The sequence below is a fragment of the Labrus bergylta genome, chromosome 6, assembly GCF_963930695.1.
Source record: "Labrus bergylta chromosome 6, fLabBer1.1, whole genome shotgun sequence".
Lineage (NCBI taxonomy): Eukaryota > Metazoa > Chordata > Actinopteri > Labriformes > Labridae > Labrus > Labrus bergylta.
The window spans coordinates 31,150,293-31,175,857 of NC_089200.1; the positions used below are offsets into that span (position 1 = coordinate 31,150,293).

The 25,565-nt window shown below is 40.2% G+C and overlaps 2 protein-coding genes across 3 annotated transcripts; one reads left to right on the forward strand and one right to left on the reverse strand.

Moving 5' to 3' along the window:
* Positions 1-2: 2 nt before the first annotated feature.
* ppat (phosphoribosyl pyrophosphate amidotransferase) lies at positions 3-16,695 on the reverse strand. Its single transcript, XM_065956204.1, has 11 exons — positions 16,562-16,695; positions 6,500-6,566; positions 5,276-5,482; positions 4,226-4,338; positions 3,995-4,140; positions 3,839-3,911; positions 3,591-3,742; positions 1,976-2,103; positions 1,671-1,892; positions 1,401-1,521; positions 3-648 (listed from the first exon to the last, which is right to left on the reverse strand). The coding sequence occupies exons 1-11, from the start codon at positions 16,687-16,689 to the stop codon at positions 473-475; spliced, it is 1,533 nt and encodes a 510-aa protein (XP_065812276.1). The 5' UTR covers positions 16,690-16,695; the 3' UTR covers positions 3-472.
* On the forward strand, positions 6,970-24,913 carry paics (phosphoribosylaminoimidazole carboxylase, phosphoribosylaminoimidazole succinocarboxamide synthetase). Of its 2 annotated transcripts, XM_020643767.3 has the most exons (15): positions 6,970-7,396; positions 8,251-8,724; positions 8,809-8,862; positions 10,124-10,720; positions 14,858-14,938; positions 15,154-15,311; positions 17,276-17,318; positions 17,424-17,621; positions 20,743-20,921; positions 21,778-21,957; positions 22,073-22,186; positions 22,270-22,353; positions 23,212-23,392; positions 24,241-24,399; positions 24,554-24,913. In XM_020643767.3, the coding sequence occupies exons 1-15, from the start codon at positions 7,003-7,005 to the stop codon at positions 24,718-24,720; spliced, it is 3,063 nt and encodes a 1,020-aa protein (XP_020499423.1). In that variant the 5' UTR covers positions 6,970-7,002; the 3' UTR covers positions 24,721-24,913. The 2 variants fall into 2 exon arrangements, with proteins under 2 accessions (XP_020499423.1, XP_065812270.1); XM_065956198.1 differs by lacking the exons at positions 6,970-7,396; positions 8,251-8,724; positions 8,809-8,862; ... (1 more) ...; positions 14,858-14,938; positions 15,154-15,311 and adding an exon at positions 16,638-16,769.
* Positions 24,914-25,565: the final 652 nt, after the last annotated feature.

Genomic DNA, 25,565 nt, shown 5'->3' on the forward strand with positions numbered 1-25,565 from the left:
ACTTTTGTTCTTTTTGCAATTTTTATTAACCTTTTTTGACATTCATGTGATGTTCAGAGTCAAAAATAAAACTAAATATGCAACAGTCAGATCCAAAACAACAGAGAAAAAAGGTAGAAAAGTAGAAGTGACAAGAAAATAAGAGTTTTTGGTCTCTAGCCTGGTGCGACTTTCTGACAAGGTAAACTAATGCTCAGGTACATCCAGGCCAACAATCATCAAAGTAGTTTAAAGGTTACATTTACAACAAAAACAGCATCAGAGTTGTGTGGTCCCAAACAAACACCTGTAAACAGCAGATTTCTACACCAGTGGTCAGATCATGATAACACTGAAGAATAGTTTTAGTTTCCCAGACTGACTGAAATGCCTGACCTGTGCTCCTCCTCTACTGAAACACATTATTCACATCAGCTGTGGCATTAAATCCACAGGGCTCCTGCAGTGACTATCACTGCTCATTTTAAATCAGTTACCACTCCAGCTCTATGGGGTACTTCCCGGTCAGACAGGCGGTGCAGTGTCCCACCCTCTTGCCCGATGTGTTCCTAGAGCTGATCATCTTGTCCTTCTCCTGCATGGAGCTGATCCCCTGCTGCACAGCTGACAGCAGACCCTCCACGGTCAGATACTGAACACTGTCAGCTCCTAAAAGACAGATGAACTTGTTTTATCACTTGTGAATCAAACAGACCCACATTTTTGGGTGCAGATGATTGTTGCAAAAGTCTCCGACAACATCACAGAAACAAGACTTCTTAAAAACAACAAAAAATTAAAAACTGGATCAGCTGTTCCATCGCTCTCTTGAAATCCACCAGACTTTATTTTCCAAAAGAAACTTGTGTTTGCAAGGTAGAATAAAGTATTAAACACGAGATAATCGTCAACACCTGCCATGTTTCATGAGTCTGTTTGAATTGTGTGACTTTGATGTTTCTCATCCAACACAAAACAATAATGCAAATAACCTCACTGATCAATGTAATATTAGTCTTTACTATGGTTTTGAAAAGCATATTTCAATAAAAATCTTAGCCTGTAGTTTGCAAACTAAACGTTTTTTCCGTGTAATTCAGTCAGATGCATTCCTAAAAGAAACCCAAATTGTGAAAACAAATCTAATATTGTCCTTCAAATGTCATTTTTTGTTCCTACCGTAAAACCGAAGCCCATCCCAATTCAAGGCTCATTCCCTTTTCTTTTTTTTTAAGCCTGGTGTTGCTGCACGTTTGATCAATTAAAGGCCACTATGCATTAAGTGTTAATTAGTTTGAGGATCAAAACAATCAACAAGAGGGTCTCAAAGGTCATTTTACAGACTGGAGAAGATAAAAGCCCAGACTATTAATTGAAGTTTTACAACACATGTATTTGTTTTGTCAGTGAGATGAACTTGCCTATGTGTCTAGCAATTTCCTGAAACTCAGGCTTGTTGGCGATGAGCTCCTCTTTAGTTGGAATATTGATGCCCATGTAGCACGGGAACCTGATAGGGGGAGAGGCGACCCTGATATGGACCTGTTAAAGAAAAAAAAAGAGTCAATATTTTACCTTCTAAGTCTGTTCCTTTGTCCTAGTTGTTGCTTAAACAATGTTAGAGTAATATGACAGTAGCTGACCGTGGTGAAAATCAACAGTATGTGATAACAGAGTATATGTCAACAAACCTCGGTTGCTCCAGCCTCCTTCAGTAGTTTGATGATCGGGGCGATGGTGTTCCCTCTGACGATGGAGTCGTCGACCAGCACCACTCGTTTCCCTGCAAAGTTGTCGGTCAAAGCTCCGAACTTCTTGGCGACTCCCAGCTGCCTCAGGCGGGTGTTGGGTTGAATAAACGTTCTCCCAACGTAGCGGTTCTTACACAGAACCTCTATGTATGGCAGACCAGACTGTAGGAGGAAGAAGGGGAAACAGCTTGTGAGAACAGAGGTCCACCAGGAGGACAGTGTGTATCACATTGAATCAGACTGACCTGCTGAGCGTAACCCAGAGCAGCGGGAGTGGCCGACTCAGGCACAGTGCTGACCACGTCTGCGTCTGTCGGAGCCTCGATGGCTAACTGCCGACCACAGCGCTGCCGGACAGTATACACCATCTGACCTGCATGACAGAGGAAGAGACGAGTCTGAGTTTACAGCAAACTTTCACTTTGTTAAACAATAACCTCAAATATGTTCAAGGAAATTCTGTGTGTTTGAACCTCAGCTCTTTATATTTTAGTGTCTAAATGACTGATAGGTGTCATTACTGAAAGAGGCCACACGAGGGTGTCAGAGTCCCAGCGCACATCTCTGGTAAGTACTGATCAATCAATCAATTTTTATTTGTATAGTGTCAACTTATAACAAGTGTTGTCTCGAGACACTTCACAAAAAGCAGGTAAAAGACCTTACTTATTGTTATGTTACAAAAAGCAGGTAAAAGATCTTACTTATTGTTATGTTACAAAAAGCAGGTAAAAGATCTTACTCATTGTTATGTTACAAAAAGTAGGTAAAAGACCTTACTCATTGTTATGTTACAAAAAGTAGGTAAAAGACCTTACTCATTGTTATGTTACAAAAAGTAGGTAAAAGACCTTACTCATTGTTATGTTACAAAAAGCAGGTAAAAGATCTTACTCATTGTTATGTTACAAAGACCCGGCCTATCCATCATGAGCACTTTAGCAAAGCAGCAAAAAGAAAAAAAAAACTGCCTTATTAAAAGGCAGAAATCTTCAGCTGGATCCCCGGCTCATGATGAAACAGACTTAACAGGCCTAGACTGCGCCAGATGTGATATGTTGAGTCTGTTTGTACATAGGCTCTGGGTGAACTGTGGAAACAAACAGTCCTTTGGGATTAATAAAGTTTTCTACGTAAGGTACAAAAAGTTTGGAATTGCTAAAGTGGATTTGTTCAAACAAGCAGCCTTAAACAGGCTGTTATGGCATCAACATAATCTTTCCTAAAAATTCACCTGTACAGACCAAGTCCATTGAAGGATCATGTTTTTTACATTGTTATTGTTATTATAAGTGTGGGACAGGATTAGAGAAAGGATCCCTACAGAGATGGACCCGTTTGTTCAAGAGAAAGACCAACCAGCCAGATTCCAGTTTATTCCCCCCATACATGAAGAGTGGATGATCTACTGCTGACAGTGTGTTTCCTTTTGTGCTCATTTGTGTAAAAAAAAAAAAAGTAGAATCACACCTCAACAAAAACTAACAAATAGATCAAGGTGTGGGTAGACCAGCAACTACAATATTCTACAAGGTAAAAATCACTTTTTGTAAATGAAGCCTGGTGGCTTTCAAAAGAGCGAAGTTATGGGCTGCTCTGGTGGAAAAAAAAACATGAATGAAACTTTTACAAAAAAGGAATTTCTGTAATGTTGTGACATCTAAGAATAACAATCTGAGTGTCAGTGGGAAAATAAGAACTTCCAGGTGATGCACCTGATAGACTGCCTTTGCAGCCATCACAGCCTATTCTGCTGCTGACCCTGAAGTGATGTGCAAGTCATTCACCACCCAAAATTAAAATAAATCAGGGTCATGGGTTAGAAATACCTGCCAATGATCTATAATAAAAAATGCAAACCTTCAAAAATAGAGTCTGGTCTGGCAAAGTAAACATATTCAAAGATGCAGAAGGCGGGGGGGTCTCCTTCAGGGCGAGGGACGATACTCAGAGTCTTCACCCCGTGTTTGGATATCTGGACTATTTCTCCAGGTAAGACCTCTCTGTAATACCTGAATACACATGGAGGGACATGGAAATGATCATTTCACTAAATGCTTCAATAATAAACTGCTGCAGATATTTTTGATTGGTGGTTAAAAACTGACTTTGCACCGATGGACTGGAAGCTGCAGGACTCTGAAGAGACCACCCAGCCCTCTGCATCCTCCTCTCCTGAACCTGAAACAAAAGAGACACAAAGTGAATCAGAGGATGATGATCTCTCTTTATCAGACATGTAGATGTTTTCAGGTCAAACAAACCGGAGCTGTGCAGTTTAGAGACGGGAACCAGCTGTCCAATGCAGAGGGGACGGTTTCCATAAGGGTCTCTCACCGCGTAGACCACGTCTTTATACATCACCAGTAGAGAGTACGAGGTGGGGGTCTCAGTCATCAGATTCTTTATTCTAAACACACACACAAATAAGTGGGAATTAAAATGTGTAGAGAAAAGTGTTCATATTTCATGCAGCAGGGAGTCACAGAGCTGACCTGGCGACCCAGTCCGGTGCGTCCAGCTCCTCCATGGGGGGGGTCAGAGCGAGCAGCTGAGTGATGAGTTCACTGTCTGAGCCGGTGGAGAGGCCCACTCCATGACGCATCACCTGCACATTTTCAAATCAGTGATGCTGATAAGTGAGGAGGTGGTTTTTTTAAGGAGTCAATCCAAAAATATGAAACAATTAAATTAAAAACAAACAAAAAGTCAAGTGAGTTTAAAAAATGTGAAAGAGTAAAGAAACAGAATATAAACTGTATAAGGAAGCAGGAAGTTCATTTTCACATACATTTCTCTTTTCTTCTTTACTCTTCATAAATATATTTTGAAATGCATATACTTCTTTAATGTATGCACCTTAAATTGTTCTATTTTTTGTCAATATATTTGGAATGTTTTTGTTCGTTATCTTTTAATATTCCTTGATTTTTTTCCTTTGCTAAACTAGCGATCATTAAACTGGCCGGCCGGTTTTTACAGCCTTAATGAAATTACACAAAATTTAAAAAGAACATTTAGAGGGAAAAATGAAAAAAGTTTTTATAAACTTAAAAGATCAAAAATATATAATAACAAAATAATTTTTCAAAACAGTTTTCTACATGTAAATATTTAGATACAAATCTATCCAGAAGAAAGAAAGGATTAGTAAAATATATGAAAAGGCTCAGAACTAAGATCATGTATTACTTTATATTTCTAAACTGGAATTTGCCAATTTTTGAAGTTTCCCCTTGATTTATATTGACTTTATTCATATTTGAATCTCCTTCATAATTTACTTTTCTATTCTTTTATTTTCACGTTTTATAAATGTGATCACATTGTTTTTATAACACATTTATTTCCTTCTTTTCAGACTTTTTAATGAATGTCATGCAGTTCTTTGTCAGAAAGGTAATCACCTTTATAGAATAACACTAAGAGCTTAAAAACCCAGACTATTCCCTTTCATGTTTCATGTGTTCTGTATGTCAGTAGACATTCATATCAGATCCATCAGAGAGTACTCGTCTCCTGACATGCTCCAGGTTCTCGCTCACCTTCTTCCTCAGGCGTTGAGCGTTGACCAGCTCTCCATTGTGTGCCACGGCTATCTTCCCGTGCAGAGTGTCCACCACAAACGGCTGGCAGTTCTGCAGCTCAGAGTGTCCGGTGGTTGAATATCGAGTGTGACAAATACCAAGGTTACCGTAACGCAGCTTCTGGAGCGCCTCGGCAGGGAACGCTGTGCTCACTAACCCCATCCCCTAAAAAAAGAAAAAAAAAAGATATTTACAGATACACTTAAAGGTTACACATCAGGATCCTACAAGAAGTCTGTGATTTTATATGTTGAACAGTTTTGTCACCCCCTCCCTTTTTTCAGCTTGAAAACATTAAATTAAGTCATGTTACCTAAAGAAGAATAAAACTCATGGATGTTACTTATGATCAATTTGTTAAATAATAATATTTATTTTCTTTGCCCCCCTCATTGCCATTATTTTTTACTTATTTGTATACTTTCTGTGTTGTGGTAATCCAGGGGAAATAAACGATTCAATCTTTGTTTGCCCCTTTAGTCTGCTGTTTTCATCCCTTCTTTTGAAATGTATTGTATAAGGAACCATGTATATGATATACTGTATATGATTCTCCTCTCCTGTACATTTGTGGGCTGTTGTTAAAACCACATCTTTTTTTCTTTATTGTAAGTGACAATATTTAACATAAATAATAAAAAAAATTCCCTTCTGACTTGGAATCGTAATCATATTTTTAACTGATAAGAACCAAAAATGAGTTGAAAAAAGTTCAATCATTTTAATGAGAGTGTGTGTGCAGCCGTCATGAGGTGCTGTGTAACTGTTACAGGTTTTGTTTCTCACACAGAACAGATAGTCTGTTGACTCTTCTGATAACTACATCACTGTATAACTCATCATTTTCTGGACGAGCTAAATAAGAGGGCGTTGTTGTTGCTATTTTTGTTTTTTTTCTTTCCAACAAATATGGTGTCTAGCGCCTGGATTTGGTCCAGTTATCAGGCTGTGTGCAGAAACAGATCTGAGTGTTTTCAGTCAAAGGTCATCGCGCTCACTCTAACCTTTCCTCTCTCTCAAAGCGGTAAACGTTCTGCTGTTATACAAAATAAACCAGTGTGTTGCGAGTGACAAAAAGCTGTGTTATTTGTGCGTAATGATGCAAGCTTCTTTTTTTTTGTATATATAAATGGTGCAGCTTTAAAGAAAAGCAGCTTAACTGAACATTATGATGAGTGCTACCTTGTGGGCTGTGTATGTAGGGGGGCTGGCTCCATTACTCAGGACCATCCCGGCGCTCTCCTGACCCCTGAGCAGACAAACACACAGACGAGAATATAGCTGTGAGGATTTAAAGGAATGACATCTTGAGTTTGTTTCCTGCAGGAGTAAACATGAGTTGACTTGTTCAGATGTGAGACTCGACATGAGCCTGGAGGCAAAGCAGACTGCTTTTATTCAGGTGATGAAAAGGAGGAGTCGGGGGGTTAAAAAAACAGAAACATGTCTGCTGTGGAGCAGCCGTACACAGGGAGTCGTCTTGCTGCAGCTTCAGCCTTTTCATCAAGCTGCTTCTCAGATTACAACTGGCCCCGCCCCCCTCTGCACACAGCTTAAGCCAGTGGTGAGGCTGCTTTTCTGCATGGAGGCGTTGCTTTCAGGCTTAGCCGCCTGGTTGCCTAGGGAACCGGGCAGCAGAGACAGGCGGATTGGGGAAAAGAAAGCGTTTCCAGGTCAGCTCAGACATGGAGGGAGCAGCAGAGAGACAAAGAGCAGGCAGGGAGGTGGTGGAGGACAAAGGCTCGGTGGAGAGGCCATGGGGGGAGGCCGAGGTGCTCGCTCTCATGTCAGTGTGGGACGAGGTGGGCGCTCAGCACGTCGCCGAGAGCAGGAGCACGTTCGAGCTGATCTCAGAGCGTCTGAGGAGGCTCAGCATTGTGCGCAGCTGGTGGGAGTGTCAGGCCCAATGCAGGAGCCTGGGGCTGCAGAGCAGGAAGTGTGACGCAGCAGCAGCAAATTACAGCGCAGAAGAAGAAGAGGAGGAGGAAGACAGGCTGGAGGAGGGCTGGGAGGAAGAGGAGGATGAGGGGACTCAAAGAAGGATCTACCCTTCCTCAGGCCCTATCCCCATGCAGGAAGGTAAATGAAGGTTCAAGGACAACATTTGACATCATGCAACAAAAAAAACATTTTAGCATTTTTTAAAATTGATAAATATCAACATTTATCAATACTTTTTTGATCATTTTGCCGTTTAAGACGCATCCTGATGACGACATCCAGCTGAAAAAAGCAAGATGGAGAATTAATTAAATTTTAGAAAAAAAATGCACAATAGTAGGAAGTTAGAATAAAGAAAGCAGCAGGGCTTTAAAAACACAATGAAACCCAGTAATACACTGAAGTAAACAGCTTCATACAGCTCCCTTTCGCGGGCGGACTGCAAGCTGAGCTGCACTGACATTGGCGTAGCATTTAGCCAGGAGGTCGGGTTGTTTGTTGGGGAGATTTCATCAGGTCTGCTCCTCTTGAAACAATCAGGCTTGCACGTTCTAACCAGTAAAAAACACAAGATAAAGCCGTTTCAGGTCGTTAAAAAAAATCTGTGTTTTCTGATGCTCTTCAGCATACAGCGGTTGTCGGGGGCTGCGCAATCTCTCTTGAGCTCAGGTTGTTTTTAGGTGAGGATTTTTCTTATGTTGTGATACTTTTAACAGGAGCCGAACTAGTCTAAAAAGGTCCTCTCCTCTGGAAAATAAATAGATGCTAAACAAATCTGTTTTAGGTAGATATCCGTGTCTTCTGATGGGTTGTCAGGGGGGCTGCATGCTGAGCTGCCACTAACATTAGCTCAGCATTATTCTCTGAGCTTTAGACATTCTTTGGCTTACAAAGAGAAGATAAACAAGCATGTTAGCACTGATTAAAGGATAGCCTAAAGTCAGATTAGATTTAAACATCTCTTACTGACGAGTATGTTTATGTGCTCGCAGGCCTCCGGACTCAAATCCAGCGAGCTCTTTCTTACACCCCAACTGTGGCCGAGGAGGGCGGCCGCCACTGGACAGATGACGAGGTCCGAGCTTTGCTGTGCGTCTGGGCTGACCGCCGAATTCGAGAACGCCTGAAGAGCACGCTGCGCAACAAGTGCATCTTCCAGGAGATGGCCTTTCAGATGCAGAGGAACTTTGGCGTGGTGAGAAACTGGAAACAATGTCGGACTAAGTACAAGAACCTGAAGTACGACCACAAGACGGCCAAGAGTGCTCACGCCGCAGCGGGAAGCGGCTCGGGAGGGCCGGGGAAATACATGAAGTTCTTCGATGAGGTGGACGCCATCCTGATGGGCCGCGGGCTGGAGGACGGGACGATGGAGATGCAGAGGAGGCTGTACGATGGAGAAACAGGAGCACAGAGGCTGCAAACGCCGGGGTCAGAGAGCGAGGTCGTCATTGAAATCGACGATGGTAAGTTTTCAGTCTGCAGGAATTTGAGTAGTTTTCTATTCAAAGTCGGCAGAATTGATCTTTAAACTTCTACTTTCTTTACAGACAGCAATGATTATGATATGACCGGAGACATAGAAGCAAGGTGGAAAAGAACAGGTATGCTTGATCAATATATACACATGTAACGATACATACATGTATGATAGATTATCATAAAAACAGTATGAAACCATCATCTTTCTTTCCGAATAGAGTGGGAATCACAACTCAAGATAATATATGAGAGACGAGGCCCATGATTACAATAAGATCATGATAAAGCGATTCTGTGATAATTGCAAGATAATCATATATTGAGACATCATGATAACTGATTAACTGAAGAATGTCAAATGGCCCTACAAAGTACAAAATAAAGTGCAGGATATTTATACACCTCTGCAATATCACGTTGTCTTCTTCTTCTTCACGGCCAAACTTCAGTTCAAGTTAACCTCAATTATTTCATGTCACGAGCGCCACGATGAGGAGTCATGAAGTAGTGACACTATGAGTCACTAACTGGTGTTAAAATATCTACATTTGGCACCAGCAATTTGATTATTTAATCACAAGTGTGAAGATGACGATATATTACCATATTGATATTTTGTCCTGCCACTTATGTTCAAAATTAGATTTTAAATCGCAGCTACACGTCTACGTCGCCCGTATTTTAATCATGTTATATAGATGAGGTCCTCACAATTCTTGATACTTTGGTACTTTAATCGATAGTACTGAAAAGTACCAAAACTTAAAAAAAAACTTTATAACTTTATTTCCAAAGACACGTGCGTAGAAGAGGAATCAATCTTTTACATTTGTGAGCAAACTGCTACACACACGGGGCGCCGGTGGCTTGGTCGTTGGTTCGCATGCACCATGTACAGAAGCTGCAGTCGTCAGGGCGATGGCCCAGGTTTGAATCGGACACGTGGCTTTCTTGCCACGTCGTGTCGGGCACTGTCTGCTGTCCTATCTCGACAATTGAGGCTTAAAAAATAATAATAAAAAAATAAACTCCGGCACATTTTCTTAACTGCATTGGTAACGTGCAGACAATGTGTAGGAGTTTGCTTGCATTTTGCTAATTAAAAAACAGAAATTATCCAATATTGGGTTCCTAGGACTTTCAATTTTTGTTGCTATGGTAGCGAAAAAGGTATCAATGATGTTTTATTTTTACTAGAATTGTATCGAAGTTCTGGTAGATTGACAACCCAGAAATTTTCATAGACCCAAAATGATCACAGCCCCCTCCTTTAAATAAAACAAAAGATTAATTTAAGATGTGTGATATCCAAAAATGTTGTTATCATTGTCTGAAGATATTATAGCTTATAATCATGACCTTTCCTTTTATTCTCCCGTTCAGATGCCCATCTTTCACTCACAGATCAACCGGATCAGTTCCACGTGGTCACCGTACCGGACACAGGTCGGAACTGGAGCGAGCAGGAGGTGCGAGCGCTGGTTCAGGTCTGGTCTGATGAGCGTGTGTGCAGACAGCTGGAGAGCTCGACCAGAAAGAGAGACATCTTCGTCCAGATCTCCAACAGGCTGCTGCAGCAGGGAATCGAGCGCGACTGGAAGCAGTGTCACACCAAGTACAAAAACCTGAAGTACCTCTACCGCTCGCTCCAGAGGGGAATGACCAAGGAAACTGACCCGAGACGCATCATGAGGTTCTACAACGAGGTGGACGCCATAATGACCCGCACAAAGAATGGCAGAAACGCCGCAAACAACAGAGACTCAGTCAGACTCTCGATGTCCGAGGACTGTGAAGACAAAGATAGCATAGATATCAGTTTGAACAAGATGAACTCAGAGAGCACTACGGCATCAGCGATGGAAGACAGAACCTGCAGTTCTGGTTCCTCCGTAAGCCTCGATGTTCCTGCAAACAATAAAGAAACAAGGATCCACGCAGTCCAGGAGGGGCGATCGGATCTACACCACAGATTCATGAGTGAGCCCAAAAATTATTTATTCTCATCTGATGGAGATTTTCACAGTAAATTCACTGAAATCCATGAATGAAACCTTACAATACATGAAGTTTACATCTTCAGATTTGTCTTTACTTGGATTAAATAATCAGAGATAAAAGCAAATTCTTTAGACAATTACAGTGTGCAAATATTATTAGTGCCCTGCTGTAGTTTTTGTCTTGTATGTGATTTGTTCATCACATAGTATGACATTATCATAATATACGGGTGCATCTTAAAATTTAAAAAATGTAAATATTGTAGAAAAGTTCATTTTTATCTGTAAATTAATTCAAAAAGTGAAACTTTCATATATTTGAGATTCATTACATGTATAGTGAAGAGAACCTATGGGGTATTGTCAAGATGACAGAAACAACAATCCAGATGAGCTGAGGCCACAACCTGGACTTCCATATGACCTCAGCAGTGCCACAGGCCAACGGCCTCCACACAACATTGATGCAGTTATTCATGCAAAAGGAGCCCAGACCAATATTAAGTACATATATGAACATAGTTTTCAGAAGGTTGATATTTCTGTATTATAAATGTTTGATTGGTCTTGTGTAATATTCTAAAATTTCAAATACTGGATTTGTGACTTTCATGACAATAAGCTGAAATGATCCAGATCAAGACTAACAAAAATACTTGAGATATAATATATATAAAACCAAGAATACACATCTGAAGTTTCGCTTTTGTTTATCAAATTATGGGAAAAAAAATAACTTTTCCACAGTATTTCTGGGAAGCACCTGTAGAACAAGTTCTCTCAGCATCCCTAACCACATCTGACCTCTACCTCCACTAATTTATTGTATTTGGAAGTTGAGAAGTTAGGAGAAATATTGTTTATTATTTAACTTTCCTATTATTTTATTTTTATTAAAATACAAACCTATAGTAGAACCAGAAAATATATATATTTTTTTTAACAGAGCTGTTTGTCCTACCACTCTCAAAAATCTACATTATTATGTTTTTTTTCTATTTTAATAGGTTTTTGTACTTTAAGTCAAACAGTAACTAAACAATACATGAGAGCTGTTCAAAAAATGTCAAATTAAATATTGATATGTACATAAACGAAATTAATACTAAAATGTAAAATAATTTTCAAATCAAGATATAGACGTAAAATAAAAATAAATATCTCTATATATCGTACAGATTTATAATATCTGTAATAATATATTTTAGAAACATGCAATTCATTGAACATCAGGTTGTTCACCGAATACAGTTTTAAAAGTATTTTATATTTTAAAGTATTTATTTAAACATTTTAAAAGTTGTTTTAAATATTTTTATGAATCTTGTGACGGAGGTAGAGGAGAACTTCCGCCGTTACGTCAACACAGGAAGTGCTGGATAACGGCGCCAAATGAGAATAGGAATCAGTAGTCCGATAACAACACTAGTTAAACCTGGGAAGCCCTGACGTTCAGAAATGAGACCAAGGACTAAATCTCAGCGGTGGTTTAGGAGTTCCGTGTGGAAGTTCTTCGAACTAAACGCAAATGAAGTCAGGTGCAAACTTTGTGAGACAACTCTTCAGTATCACATGTCTACAACAAGTATGCACAGACATCTGAAAGCGAGGCACCCTGCAGGAGCTCCGTCCGAGGAGCAGACATCAGAGGCGACCTTTGACACCGTAAAAAGCCGCACACTCGTTTAGAGACTGTAAAAAGGATTTCTATTCAACTTTGGTGAGGTCTCAATAGTTGGTAATGTTGCCTCAAACACAGCAGGGGCGTAGCTCAAAGTAGTAAATAAAGGGGGGCCCAGCCTAAAGGGGGGGGGGGGGGTTCCTCCTCCAATGATATTATATTTTCCCTATAAGGAAGTATGCACTGTTTTTAAGCCATCAATTTTAAACACAAAAACATATTTAAATAGCCAAAAATAAACATTATTTGGGGAAAACGATGGTTGCCTGAAAACACAACTTCCTTTGAGTAAGGTTGTCAATTTTTTTTTTCTTCCAGATTTATATTTTCGATTCCACTTTAAAACGATATATTCTCTGTTATTTTAATAGAGCTCAACATTGACCACTCAATTTTACAGTGGCTCTGCTTACGGTAGTGCATTTCACCACTCAAATCCTCCATTGACGTTTCATAAAATCCTTATCTCAATACATTATATAAAACATTTGATATTGCGCAAAACAATTTGAAAATGGATAAAAAGGCAAATGTACAAGACTGTGTGTATGACTTTTTCCAATAGTGAAAGCAATACGCGCATCACACAATCCATTGAAGATCCAAGGATATCCAAAAAATTTAAGTTTAGCGCACGTTCTTTCTGAACGTACACAGACCTTCCTCTACCTTCTTTATTGTAGTGTTTATGTTATTGATAATCATTTTGTATTTTTGCGTTTATATTTATAATAATGTTGTGACACTCAAGGACTCGGTAGTGTAATTCTTTTCCACTAGATCGCAAATAACATGGTTGATGTCATACAAACTTGTGTCTTCTATTGGAGCATATGCCATCATTCTTTAGCTCATGGTCAATCTACCTTAGATGATCATGACATTATGGCTAATAATCAGATCTGCTATGGAGAAAATGAACAGGATTTTTACTTCCGAAAATTAAACAATTAAAGTCCTCAACGCTGTCGCTGCGGCCACAGGTTCAAGCCCAACCTCGGCCCTTCCAGCATTTCCAACTTCTCTTCAGTTGTCCTATCCGTTAAAGGCAAAATGGCCAAAAATAAATTTAAAAATAAATAAATAAAATAAATATAAAACTACAGCTATATAGTAAGACAGGTGCGTAGAAGTTAAACCTTTGCACTCTGTCTAAAAAATGTAATAAATACATACCGGTAGGTAAAGTTTCGGTACCAAAACGTTACCAGCAGACAAATCCCACCCCTTCTAGTATATGATTTGTTACCTGGAGCAGCAACACCAGCACCTTTCAGAATAGTACGGGCTGAGATGTTTCAGTAGCGCAAAAACAGTGCTTCCCAAAGTGTGGGCCCCCTGGTGGGCCGTGTTGGTACTGCATGTGGGCCGCGAAAAGCCCTCTACCAAGTATAAAAATAAAATAAATATCACAATAATGATGACTTACCATGAGTCTACCCTTCAAGTGATTAATAAGGCGTGTCATGACTATTCATGGACATATTGTTCAGTAAACATTGGTGTCTATCTTGCCATAATATCATTTTGTCATGTCCAATAATTTACCCTAACTGAAAGTAAGAGCTGTAATTTTCAATTAAACTGGGCCGCGGTGGTTTAAAGTTTGGGAAAGGCTGCTCTAGAAAACAACACTGGAGGCTGTGGTAACACTCTGGTTCCCCCCAGACAGCCGATGTATATTTCTCCTTATTGGGAACAGCCATGTAAAAACCTAAACCGACATACGAATCATGGCTTAACGTATAGGTGTGGCAACAACACTTAGACAAACAACACGCAGCACAACACAAACACAGTAAATTGTTTTTTGGATCACATTTGAGAAAAGAAAAGAAAATTAATCAACTGAATTCAAAGCTAAAGTAATGAGCAACAAGAACATTCATAGAACCATAGTGGAATCAAACGTCTGATATTTGTCTTTCAAATCATCACCAACTCTCTGCAAGCCCATTCACTAACCACGGAACAAATACCTATAGGTAACCAGCTGATAAAACACTCGACCACAGCAATGTGTAACTACATTCAGCTCAGGCTTTGTGGATGTTCCTCTGCATGAGGACCAAAGGCTGGCTGTGCTAGCAATGCTAACATTAGCCACACTCAGCAAACAGATTGTACATTGTTTACTTACAGACACTGTGATCCTGTGTCTGCTCAGTTTTAATGGTGTGGTTTTTTTTAAACTTTCAGACTTGTTTCTTCCAGCTGGCCTGAATTTGAATTTAAACTGAATTTACTTTGAAATCTGTCTAGGAACATCCGTTATTATAACCTCTCTTTTTTTGTTGTTGTTGTTGTTGTTGTTGTTGTTGTTGTATGCAGTAACCGGCTTATTTCAGCTCTGTATTTCACAGTTTTTCCCTCTCACATGTTGCTCCACAGGAGAGCCTTGTGTGTTGGTTTCTCACTGTTTTCTGTCATCTGCAGGCTCCTCTAATGACCGGGCAGAGGAAGAGGAGAAATCCTTTACACCCGACAGACCCAAGAAGAGGAAATCTATGGATCAAGGTTTGCAATGTGCATCCATCTGTAATCACTTAGTGTGTCACATGTCATCCTCATTGACTGAACTCAGTCTCATGATGAATCTGATAATGAAGTTACAGATAATGGCCGGGTGGTGACTGCAAACACAAGTCGTGATGGAGTCGAATGAGAGAAAAAGAAACCAGTGTTAGGAAATAAAGTGTGGATACTAATCCCCCTGCCTTATTCTCTTTCAGACTCCACACTTGAAAGAGCAGTAAAACGGCTGTACACACACTCTGAATCTGCTGATAACCCAAAGGTCCAATGTAAAGAAGAGGACGATCACATCCCCATAATAAAGATCAATTCAGTGCGGTCAATGGCCTCCTCTGATTCGTCCCCTGACAGACAGGTAATGTCAGTGTCCTACAAACAAAACAAACTGAGGATGTTAAATCTAAAACCTGAACATACAGGATGCCAAAGTGAGCAGCAACAACAAGGTAAATAGTTAAACATATAGCAAACATAAAATGCTAAATGTGATGTCTTTGGACTAAAAGTTAAATTAAAAAAGTAATCAGGAATTTCTTTGAGTTGTGAAGATTTATATCAGCCACTTTATTGTTTTTCTGACACTCAATGGTCAACTCAGAAAACAATTAGCATATTGATCTGTGATGAAAACAAAAACATTTCAACTAAGTCTGTCAAAATTTTAGATACTCACATACTTTAATACTTCTCCATACTGAGTGTTTTAAAATGATAAATCTCAGATTGATAGAATCAAAAAATACAGAAGCTTTAAAAAAACGACAGTTCTTTAGTGGTTTCCTTTTGTAAACCAAAGTTGTCTCTGACAGAGAGAGCTTTGGTGTTCCACTACATCTCACATGTCAGCAAATATAGACATTAGGCTACACCTCTACAAATACACAAAGAGCAGATGCAACAAAATGTGCAGATGTTTGGGTAGTGGGCAGGGGATTGCTAGCAAATCTGGCATTTAAAGAAAAATAATAATTCAGTATTGGGTGTCTGGGACAATCTAAGAGTTTGTTCTCTTTCTCTATAAACCAAATTGATAATCAACTAAAAACATGTAGCATTAAATTACACATTTTTCAAGCTTTAGCCCAAACTATATTTCATTATCTGTTGCCATTTCGGTGAACTATTTGGTTTATCTTTAAAAAGTCGTCAAACATTTACCGGTAGCAGCAAAGTCTTTGCTGTGCCTTTATTTCTACATAAAAATGTGAAATATGAAAACACGAAATAATTCTACCTTAGAGGACAGTTATTCTGCACACATAATAATGATATTTGGATTTCATCACGTTAAAGTTTGTTTTGGATGCACAGATGTTCAAAAACCAGTCATTATGTGGCGGTGTAACGGTTCAGATTGTGACCGTGTTAAATGGTGTCTCCAGCCGAATGAGCCCGTGGTTTTCGTACAGATGTTGGTAACAAAGTTTCTCAAAGAACGCCACATGAATGAACACTTCCCTTCTTCCTCCAACATCTGTCGTAACTACGACAACCACAGACGCTATCGGATTAAAGTCCTCAATTAACACGGTCACTCTTTACCCCATCACACCGGACTTCTCATCTCCACCAATACTCATTCCAACACACCTGTCCTTGACTCACCTGTGCTGTAACGCTGTTAGTCCCAGAGTCAAGACCTGGGCCACCTCCAGCTGCGTGGGCCACTCTCCCGCTGCCACACACCCGAAAACCCCGCACTCCTCCCCGATACCGGACTCCTCAAACTCCATCCCGACGCTGCCTGTCCGACCGGAGTGTCTCGGTTAACCGGAGCGTGTTAGTGGTAGTGGCAGAACCACGTGCAGACACGGTACAACGTGGCTCGTTAAAACTTAAATAAACTCAGCTGACACCGTTAAACCGGCCGAAAAAAAACATCACCGGGTACAGCTTTGTACGTAGAGAGAGGCCACCATTACTGTAGTCACATAAATTAATCGAAACGTGTTTTTTAATCGAGCATGTTTACTGTGCAAAACGCACGTGGTACTTCACGAGGAAGATAGTAAGAACTAATTGAAATAAGATTTGGTGAAACCCGCAGACTTCTTTTCTCTTGATTAAATCAAACGTCCTCACGGGAGGGAAACGGGGTCACTTTGAGAGGATAAACTCCTAAAAAAAAAAGTTCTTCGCCTAGCAAATATTCGGTGTTGCGCTTCTTCCCATCACGTGGTCAGAATGCGCTGCTGTGATTGGTTGTCTGAGTGAGAAAAGGGCTGTGATTGGCTTTCAGAGCACGTAGGGCGAACTTCCCTTCCCTTGTGCCTCTCACTGCCTCTTCACATACCAACTGTACAAAGTTTTGTCTTTCAGAGCTGTGGGTCGCGAAATTACCCCATCATGTCCTCCACACCAGGTACAAAACAACAAAAAATACTTCTATTCAAGATTTTAAAGTCAATGCACGGCGTTTAATGAGCGCATTTCCTTTATGTGTGCGTGTTTTTGTTTTGTGTTACAGAGTTGAAGATCGGCCAAAAGTTGAATGAAGGGAAGACGAAGCAGATTTTCGAGCTCCTGGACCAGCCAGGTCTGGTTCTGGTTCAATCCAAAGACCAGATCACCGCCGGGAACGCGGTGAGGAAGGACCAGATGGAGGGAAAGGCTGCCATCGCCAACAAGACGACGAGCTGCGTGTTCAAGCTGCTGCAGGAGTCTGGTGAGGAAACACAAAAACTTTACATACTTTAATACCATAGACTGTAAATAAGATAATACTTTGGATACCACGTGGTTTAAAACGATACAGACTTAGTTGATGATGAAAGATGGGATTGAAAATGTCCAAACTTAAGATCTACAGTCAAACCAAAAGACAAGTGCAGGTGAATTCATGCATACTTAATTGCACTAAAATATTGGCAAAGTTTCGGTACAAATTTTTTGATAATCCAAACATTGCCCAATAACGGGGCTCTAGGACTTAAGCATTTTCGCGGTTGTGGCATCAATAATATTATTTTAAAAATCAGCATTGTATTGAAGTCTATCAAACAGGACCTGGTACTGTTGGTATAATGTTGTTTTTTTTAAGGTTGAAAACTTGTGATTTCTTTTTAATCACCTGTCTTATTAAACAATCCAGTCTTGGAGATTTTGATTACTAAATTATGGAAATACTGAAAATCAAAATAATAATTCTGATCTTCTGTTGTTTATTAACCAAAAGTTTCCACTAGAGAGAGTGCAAAAAAATTGCAGGGAAACTGCACAATGTCTTAAGTCAGGGATGGGCAACTTTGGTCACAGCTAGGGCCACATTCATTTCATTCTCACTGCCAGAGGGCCAAATTGTAGAATACAAAAACGATTACAGTCAATTATGTCTCAAATTTAACTCAACATATACCAGTGATCAAATATTATTATGGACAAATTTCTGGATTTCATGGCAGATTTGTCATGTTTTGATATATAAAAATTGACTTGAGGGCCACATGTGGCCCCCAGTTGCCCACCCCTGGTCTAAGTCGTACAAAAAACCCTCACAATAAAGACGAAACAGTTTTGTTGTTAAATGTAAAAATGTTTGATACTTATGCTGCTACCTTTTTTTTTTTTATATGACACAATTTCATTTTCTTCATGGACAAAGTATCAGAACAATCAACTGAACTTATTGCACTCATTAGTGGAAAACTTGTTACTATACATCACAGGTTTAAAATAAAACAATTAAACCTTTTAAGTAATGATAATTTAGCAGATCATGTTCTAAATTAAGTGCACCAATCACAAGACAGGCATGACCACAGTCCCCTCTGACACACACACACACACACACACACACACACACACACACACACACACACACACACACACACACACACACACACACACAATGAGCGGCATGAGGGGAACAGTTACCACATTACTTCTAAATTAAAGCCAGTTGGAGAGTCATTTTCAACATGACTGCAGAGCTCTGTCTCTTCTACATGCATGAAAAGTCCAAAGGGGTTTTGTCTTTAAGGGATTAAGTACTCTGCAGAGAGGAATTAAAAATACAGAAAATAAGTGATCAATTATTCAAATTCAGAAGTAATGACTCATTTTTTGTTATACTGCTAAGGACTCAAGAGCCTTTGAACACCACTGTTATACTTCACACATTTTTTTTGGAAGTCAAAGGGAGACATTATTTCTTCTCCAGGCCCTGAAACAATCGTGTGTTACACAAAAACACTATTTATTATTTTCTCATTTACTCGCCCCCTTGGCCGGTGAGACAAAAAGGGAATGTGGGAGCCAGTTTGACAGAATCATTAAATCCTGTAAATAAGATCCAGTGTTACCACTACAAATAGTGCTGAAACTGACTGAGATGGGTTTCCTAAGAGAAAGGTAAACAGGCCAAAGGTTTGTCTTTCTTTCTGAACAGTCACCTCACCGACCCCTTTAACTCACGGCACAAGGTCAGACTGGTTTGAGGGCCACAAGAAACCCCTAAAAGTAGGCTTTGTAAAGTCAAAAGCCCCCATGGTAGGAGTTTATTATTTATTTCATAAAGCTGGTCTGCTGTACTGAAGCTTTTGAGTTTTTCATTCTGACCTACGATCTCATCATTTAAACGTTTTTCCCCCATTGTCTCAAACTTGGTCCATCTTATATTTTGGACTTTGTATCTCATTAGCTACAACTTAAAAGAAACATTAAATAAAACTAAGCCTGCTAATTAAAAGATCCCCATGGCAGGTGATAGTTGTGAGAAAAGAAGTCAGAATTGAAGATTAACACTAGGGGGGCCCATCACCATTAATGAATTAAGGTCTGAAATTAATGTGTTAATAAACTACGTTACAGTTTCCCGCCTCATGGTTTCTCAACATGTGGTTTAGTGGCCTCGAGGCGATTATGACTCACCTGCTACACGCCTTACCTGGCAGAGCACCTTCATCCTGAACGGGTCCCTAAACCAAAGTAGGGTTGGCACCATACCAGATTTTGGTACAACTCTAGTTAAAAAACAATATTGATGCCTGTTTTGATTCCAGGGCACTAAAACAGACAAGTTCTATGCTCCTGATATTCGGAAATATCTTGTTTTAATTAACAGAAATTGCAGTCAAACTCCTCCTCACTGTATGAATTGGTCTGGCTTATATCTTTCTTTAAAGCTCTGGTAGGTTCAGCCGGCAGACACACATGAGGCTGTGATGGTTTAAACTCAGTCCTGATGGGAATACACTGTTCAAATTTGATGTACTAAAAGTTCATGCCTGACGGGCTCAGATTGTTATTCAAAATGCAGCACAGAAAGGATTTTACAGAGATGGACCTTTTTGTTACAGAGGAATATATATATATATATATATATATATTTAAACTAGGAGTATCTCTTATAAAGCTGACTCCAATAAGAAAAGTTTCTCTTGCATAACACTGGAGTGTCTGGTCTCAGTGAGTTTGTGACTTCTGTGTTTTAAATGGTCAGTTCAGAGCCAATAAAAAAAAAAAAAAAAAGTTTAACGTAAAATTACACAAACAAACTTTTGTAATCAAGGCAGATGTAGATCAGCAACTCGTGTGTTGTAAGAAGTAAAACGAGTGTTTTAGTTAATAGAGTGTGGTGGATTTAAAAAGTGATGTTACGGCTCTGTCTGGATAATAAAATAAACATCTTGAGTCTGAAACGGATGTTGTTTAGATTGTGGATGAAGGAATACAATTCCCCTTTAACTCTCATCCATACAAATATACTGTAGAGTTTCAGATGTTCACTGATCTTGACGCACTTTAAAGGTTTGTGTGTCTGATCTGCTGTGCTCCTTCTCCTCCAGGCGTTAAGACGGCGTTCGTGCAGCAGCACTCGGACACGGCGTTCCTCGCAGCTCACTGTGAGATGATCCCCATCGAGTGGGTCTGTCGCAGAGTCGCCACTGGATCATTCCTCAAGAGGAATCCAGGAGTCAAAGAGGGCTATCGCTTCTCCCCCCTGAAGATGGAGATGTTCTTTAAAGTGAGTCTGACACCCAACAGGGCCCCCCAGATTTTAGTCTTAAAATGTGCATAATGAAAAAAGGCACTACATTTGAATCACTAACTGTGTCAGACCACAAATGAGATAAATGAGACATCCCTTGTAGAAGAAGATGAAGCCTCATTGAGCTTCAGGGGAGTTTTTGTTTCTACTTGTCAAACACAGGTCTGGTAGAATTTAAACCCTTGAGCTAGTCTTCACTAGAGCTGACACACCTAGCTGTTATTGGTGGTCTTGGTAAAAAGTGAAAGAAAAAAATCCAAATAAGCCTCATTAAATCTGTGTACATTTCTTTGAGTGCTAGATTATTTTGAACACATTTATAGAAACACTGGTTTAATTGGTGACATTAGTCCTGGATTATATTTAATATCCTCTGGCTGCTCAACCTTTTATTCTAGGTTTATTTTTACATAGATATTTTCACCATTACAAAGATCATTTAACACCCTAGTGCTCTGACATTCACAGCAGTAACAATGGGAATAAATGGAATAAATTACAAATTAAATTAAATCAGGAACAGAAAGGAAAAAAACAAGACAAAAAAAAAAAACAGCCATCATCATCTTATGTAACAGAAGCAGACATGCACAAACTTGCGAGGCCCATGGCTGTCACTTCTTTCAACAAAGGTCCTTGTCTCCCTGTATCTTTTTGTCACATGTTCTTATCTACCCCCCCTTACTTTTCCTCCTACCTTGGAGGGGAGAACAAAATGTAATACTTATGATTATTACATTTTTGCACTGTAGTCACTTGACTTTTTCACAAGCCTGCCACAAACCTAATCCACCTTCATGTTTTTTTTTTTTTTTTTTTTTTTTTGCTGTAGGATGATGCCAACAACGACCCCCAGTGGTCGGAGGAGCAGCTGCTGGAGGCCAAGTTCTGTCTTGCTGGACTCTCCATCGGTCAGTGTGAGGTGGACATCATGAACCGCAGCACCGTGGCCATCTTTGAGATCTTGGAGAAAGCCTGGGCCACCCAGAACTGTACCCTGGTGGATATGAAGGTATGAAGAGCAGTGCTGCCCTCTGCTGGTGAATCTGCTGGGTGAACACTTTTTTTGAAATATTCACAGCTGCTTCTAACTATAGGAGTGTTTTATCTTATTTTTGGTGCTTTAGATCGAGTTTGGCGTTAACGTGAAGACTAAGGAGATCGTTCTTGCCGATGTGATCGATAACGATTCATGGAGGCTGTGGCCGGCTGGAGACCGGAGCCAGCAGAAAGATAAGCAGGTCAGGACTTTTCTTTTAAGGGCTGTTTGTTTATAATCACAAGATTAAAAAGCAAAAATAACCTTTTCCCCTTCTTTTTGTAGGTGTACAGAGACCTGAAAGAAGTCACACCTGAGGCCATGCAGATGGTGAAGAGGAACTTTGAGTGGGTCTCTGAAAGAGTGAAGGTATAATGAAACCATTTTCTCAGATCATTGTATTTATTCATACTGAAATTTGGACTTTTGCACTTCTTAGTTAAAGGCTTTGTATGTGATTTTTCACACTTATAATATAAATATAATATAAATCAAGTATATCCTCTGAAAATAACTCTGAGTCATGACTGTCTACAATGGGTGTAACACACTGTCCCACTGTCTGTGATGTTTTCAGAGTTTTCAGAGTCCTATCTTCACTTTGTTTACATTGTTGCGACGGCTGGCTGACTCCTCCCCTCGTGTATAAAAGTTGTTTAATTGAGGGACTAGAGAAAAGAAGAATAACATACTGTACTCACTGCTTAACTGTGTTTCTAGATCACGCTCATTTCAGGTAAATTTACATGCAGTGTGAAGATACCAGCATAATAAAGATCACTAGCATTAGCATGCTAACACAACAATGCAGCGCAAGTTGTTTTGGTTTAATGCTGATGCTCAAGGGCGACATCTACTGGATGAAAAAATCACATAAAGCCTTTAAACGACTTGTACTGTTCAGGTGAACAAACCCCAAAGAGGATACGATTGTCTGCTCTGAGATTTAATGTGCTCCTTTTCTTGACACTCGATGAACAAAAGAATCTGAGAGTAACTCCAATATTGTTTATCTCTCTGACTTGTTTAGTAGTCTTTGCCTGTCTTCTTTCCCTCTTCAGTAAGAGGATCACTCTTACACCCTCACACCCACCGGTTCTGGTCCGGTGGGTGTGAGGGGCTGCTGGATTCAGAAGCTCTGCAGCAAACTGTTTCACTGTGAGAATCTGAGAGAAAACCAAACCTTGATCTGTCTGAAAGTTAACGAGTGCTGTGTTGTGTCTGAAGCTGCTGTTGGAGCCTCAGGCCAGCGGGCGGGTGGTGGTCCTGATGGGCTCCACCTCGGACATGGCTCACTGTGAGAAGATCAGGAAGGCGTGTTTGTCGTACGGGATCCCCTGTGTCCTCAGAGTCACCTCAGCTCACAAAGGACCGGACGAGACTCTGCGCATCAAAGCTCAATATGAGGGTGAGTTTAAAAAAAAAATTATATTCTTATTTAATTGTTGGTTGTTATTATTGTGTGAAACCTACCTGGTGTAATATTAGTTATCACTTAAACTCATGCAGCTATTTATCATTCCTCCTCGGCTGGCATTCCCTACAAAGGTAGAGATGGGGAGTATTCAGTGACACTGCTTGACTTAAACCAGATGGAGCATGCTAGCTTATTATTATTTTATTTAACCAGGAAAGAAACTCATTGAGATTAAAAATCTATTTTTTCAAGAGTGTCCTGGCCAAGACAGGCAGCAAAACATTAACAGACTTTCACACGGACAACGAGCAGCCAATCTTTCAAATACAGTAGACATTAAAAGACACAACTAACAAATCCAAACCGCAAAATGTTTGTCAAATACATCAGGAAGAACATCTACCTGAACATCTATCCGCTTCCAAGTCATTTAACTTCATCTGAAAAATGTTAGCTTCAGAGGCCAATATGTTCTGGGAAAAAACATCTGCAGCTCCACTTTCTTGTACATGTCTCTCTCATTGGCTGATTTGGTCCGGCTCAGAGTCGGACGTAAGCATCCAGATTTCAAACCCTAAATATGTTTAAAATGATCAGGGAAGATCTGAGTTTGTGAGCTATTCTAAAAGTTAGGATTTATAAAGCTGTTGGATTAATACAAGAGATTGTGAACTAACCCTCGGTACAAAAACAAGGGCCCAAACTAGATCTTCCTCTGAGTAAATGTGTACCTGCTAAGCCTCTACTTTCAGCCCTGCAGTCTGAGACTGAGTCCAGCATCGGTAAGTGAGGATTTGGTCCCGCCCTCATGTTGCTGATGTGTGTTTTCTTTCCTTCAGGTGATGGCGTCCCCACAGTCTTTGTGGCTGTAGCCGGCAGGAGTAACGGCCTCGGACCAGTGATGTCGGGAAACACGGCCTATCCTGTCATCAACTGCCCCCCTCTCACTCCAGACTGGGGCGCCCAGGATGTCTGGTCCTCCCTGCGTATGCCGAGCGGTAATTAAATTCAAATAACTTGATTAATCCCACAATAGGCAATTAGTTAAGACATTAAAAAAAGAGATGAACAAAGAACATCGTCAATGATACAGATCACATCACGTAGGAGTTTAATCATCATACTAACCACGCCCCTCTTTTCCTCCTGCAGGTCTCGGCTGCTCCACCGTCCTCTCCCCCGAGGCCGCCGCTCAGTTTGCGGCACAGATCTTCGGTCTGACCGATCACCTGGTGTGGTGCAAACTTCGTACCTCCATGCTGAACACCTGGGTGTCCCTAAAGCTGGCTGACCAGAAGCTGCAGGCCTGCAGCCTCTAAACGGATCCTGTTCTGTTAGAGCGCCCCCTGTCTGTTTACCATGGAAACCTACTATCAATGTACTTCTCACTTTAATCATTCCATTAAAGAAAACCATTAAAAGCTTCTTAAATAAATCTTCTGTGATTGTAATCCCGTCTTAGTCGTCTGTAACAGTCTGGCATCAGGGGAATAATAAAAAGATTCAACTTTGTCTTAAGCTACATTTCAATAATTTTCACTTTCTTGGAGAGGAAATGTTAATATTTATAATATGCTGCTACAGCAGGCGAACTTGGACCACCTCTTCTTGATTAGCTGGCTTTAGCTTCGCTTTTGAGGTAGTTCTCAAACTTGTTTAATAGTGACCATCTTACAGCAAAACTTTTAGGAGGGGGTAAGAAGTTACATTAGAGCTCTCAGTGTTTGATTCAACGTATGAGCTGATTTCATGCAACTGTTGGAAAAGTAGTCCCTTCTTTTCTACATTTTAGTATTAAAGAGGACATATGATCCCCCCTCTTCTCCACCTTTTCAAACAGTCCACTGTGATCTAAATGAAACATCTGTGCTGTGCTTTGGTCAAAATATAACATGAATCAAGCACCAGAGGAGGTTTGTGACCCTGTATAAACCAGCTCTCTCAGAACACTCCGTTTTGGTGTGTGTTTGTGTCTCTTTAAATGTAATGACCCCCCCCCCTGAGTTTTCCCTGTAGATAGCAAGACAAAAATGGTGGATCTGTGCAAAAGATTGTATCTAGGCTGTGGGTTGAGTCCATGGGGGGAGTTATCAGGGGAGGGGAGGGGATTTTTTTTACCAGAATCCCACTGTGACATCACAAGGAGAGCAAATTTGAAATGGAT

Bases quoted from the DNA above. Each gene is read 5' to 3' on its own strand.
- paics (XM_020643767.3), top strand. From the start codon at position 7,003: ATGGAGGGAGCAGCAGAGAGACAAAGAGCAGGCAGGGAGGTGGTGGAG. The intron at 8,725-8,808 runs GTAAGTTTTCAG...CTTTCTTTACAG, and splicing joins CGTCATTGAAATCGACGATG to ACAGCAATGATTATGATATG. The intron at 20,922-21,777 runs GTGAGTCTGACA...TTTTTGCTGTAG, and splicing joins AGATGGAGATGTTCTTTAAA to GATGATGCCAACAACGACCC.
- ppat (XM_065956204.1), bottom strand. From the start codon at position 16,689: ATGGAGTTTGAGGAGTCCGGTATCGGGGAGGAGTGCGGGGTTTTCGGG. The intron at 3,743-3,838 runs GTCAGTTTTTAA...ATGTGTATTCAG, and splicing joins TTCCAGTCCATCGGTGCAAA to GTATTACAGAGAGGTCTTAC. The intron at 649-1,400 runs GCAAGTTCATCT...TCTGTCTTTTAG, and splicing joins GGAAATTGCTAGACACATAG to GAGCTGACAGTGTTCAGTAT.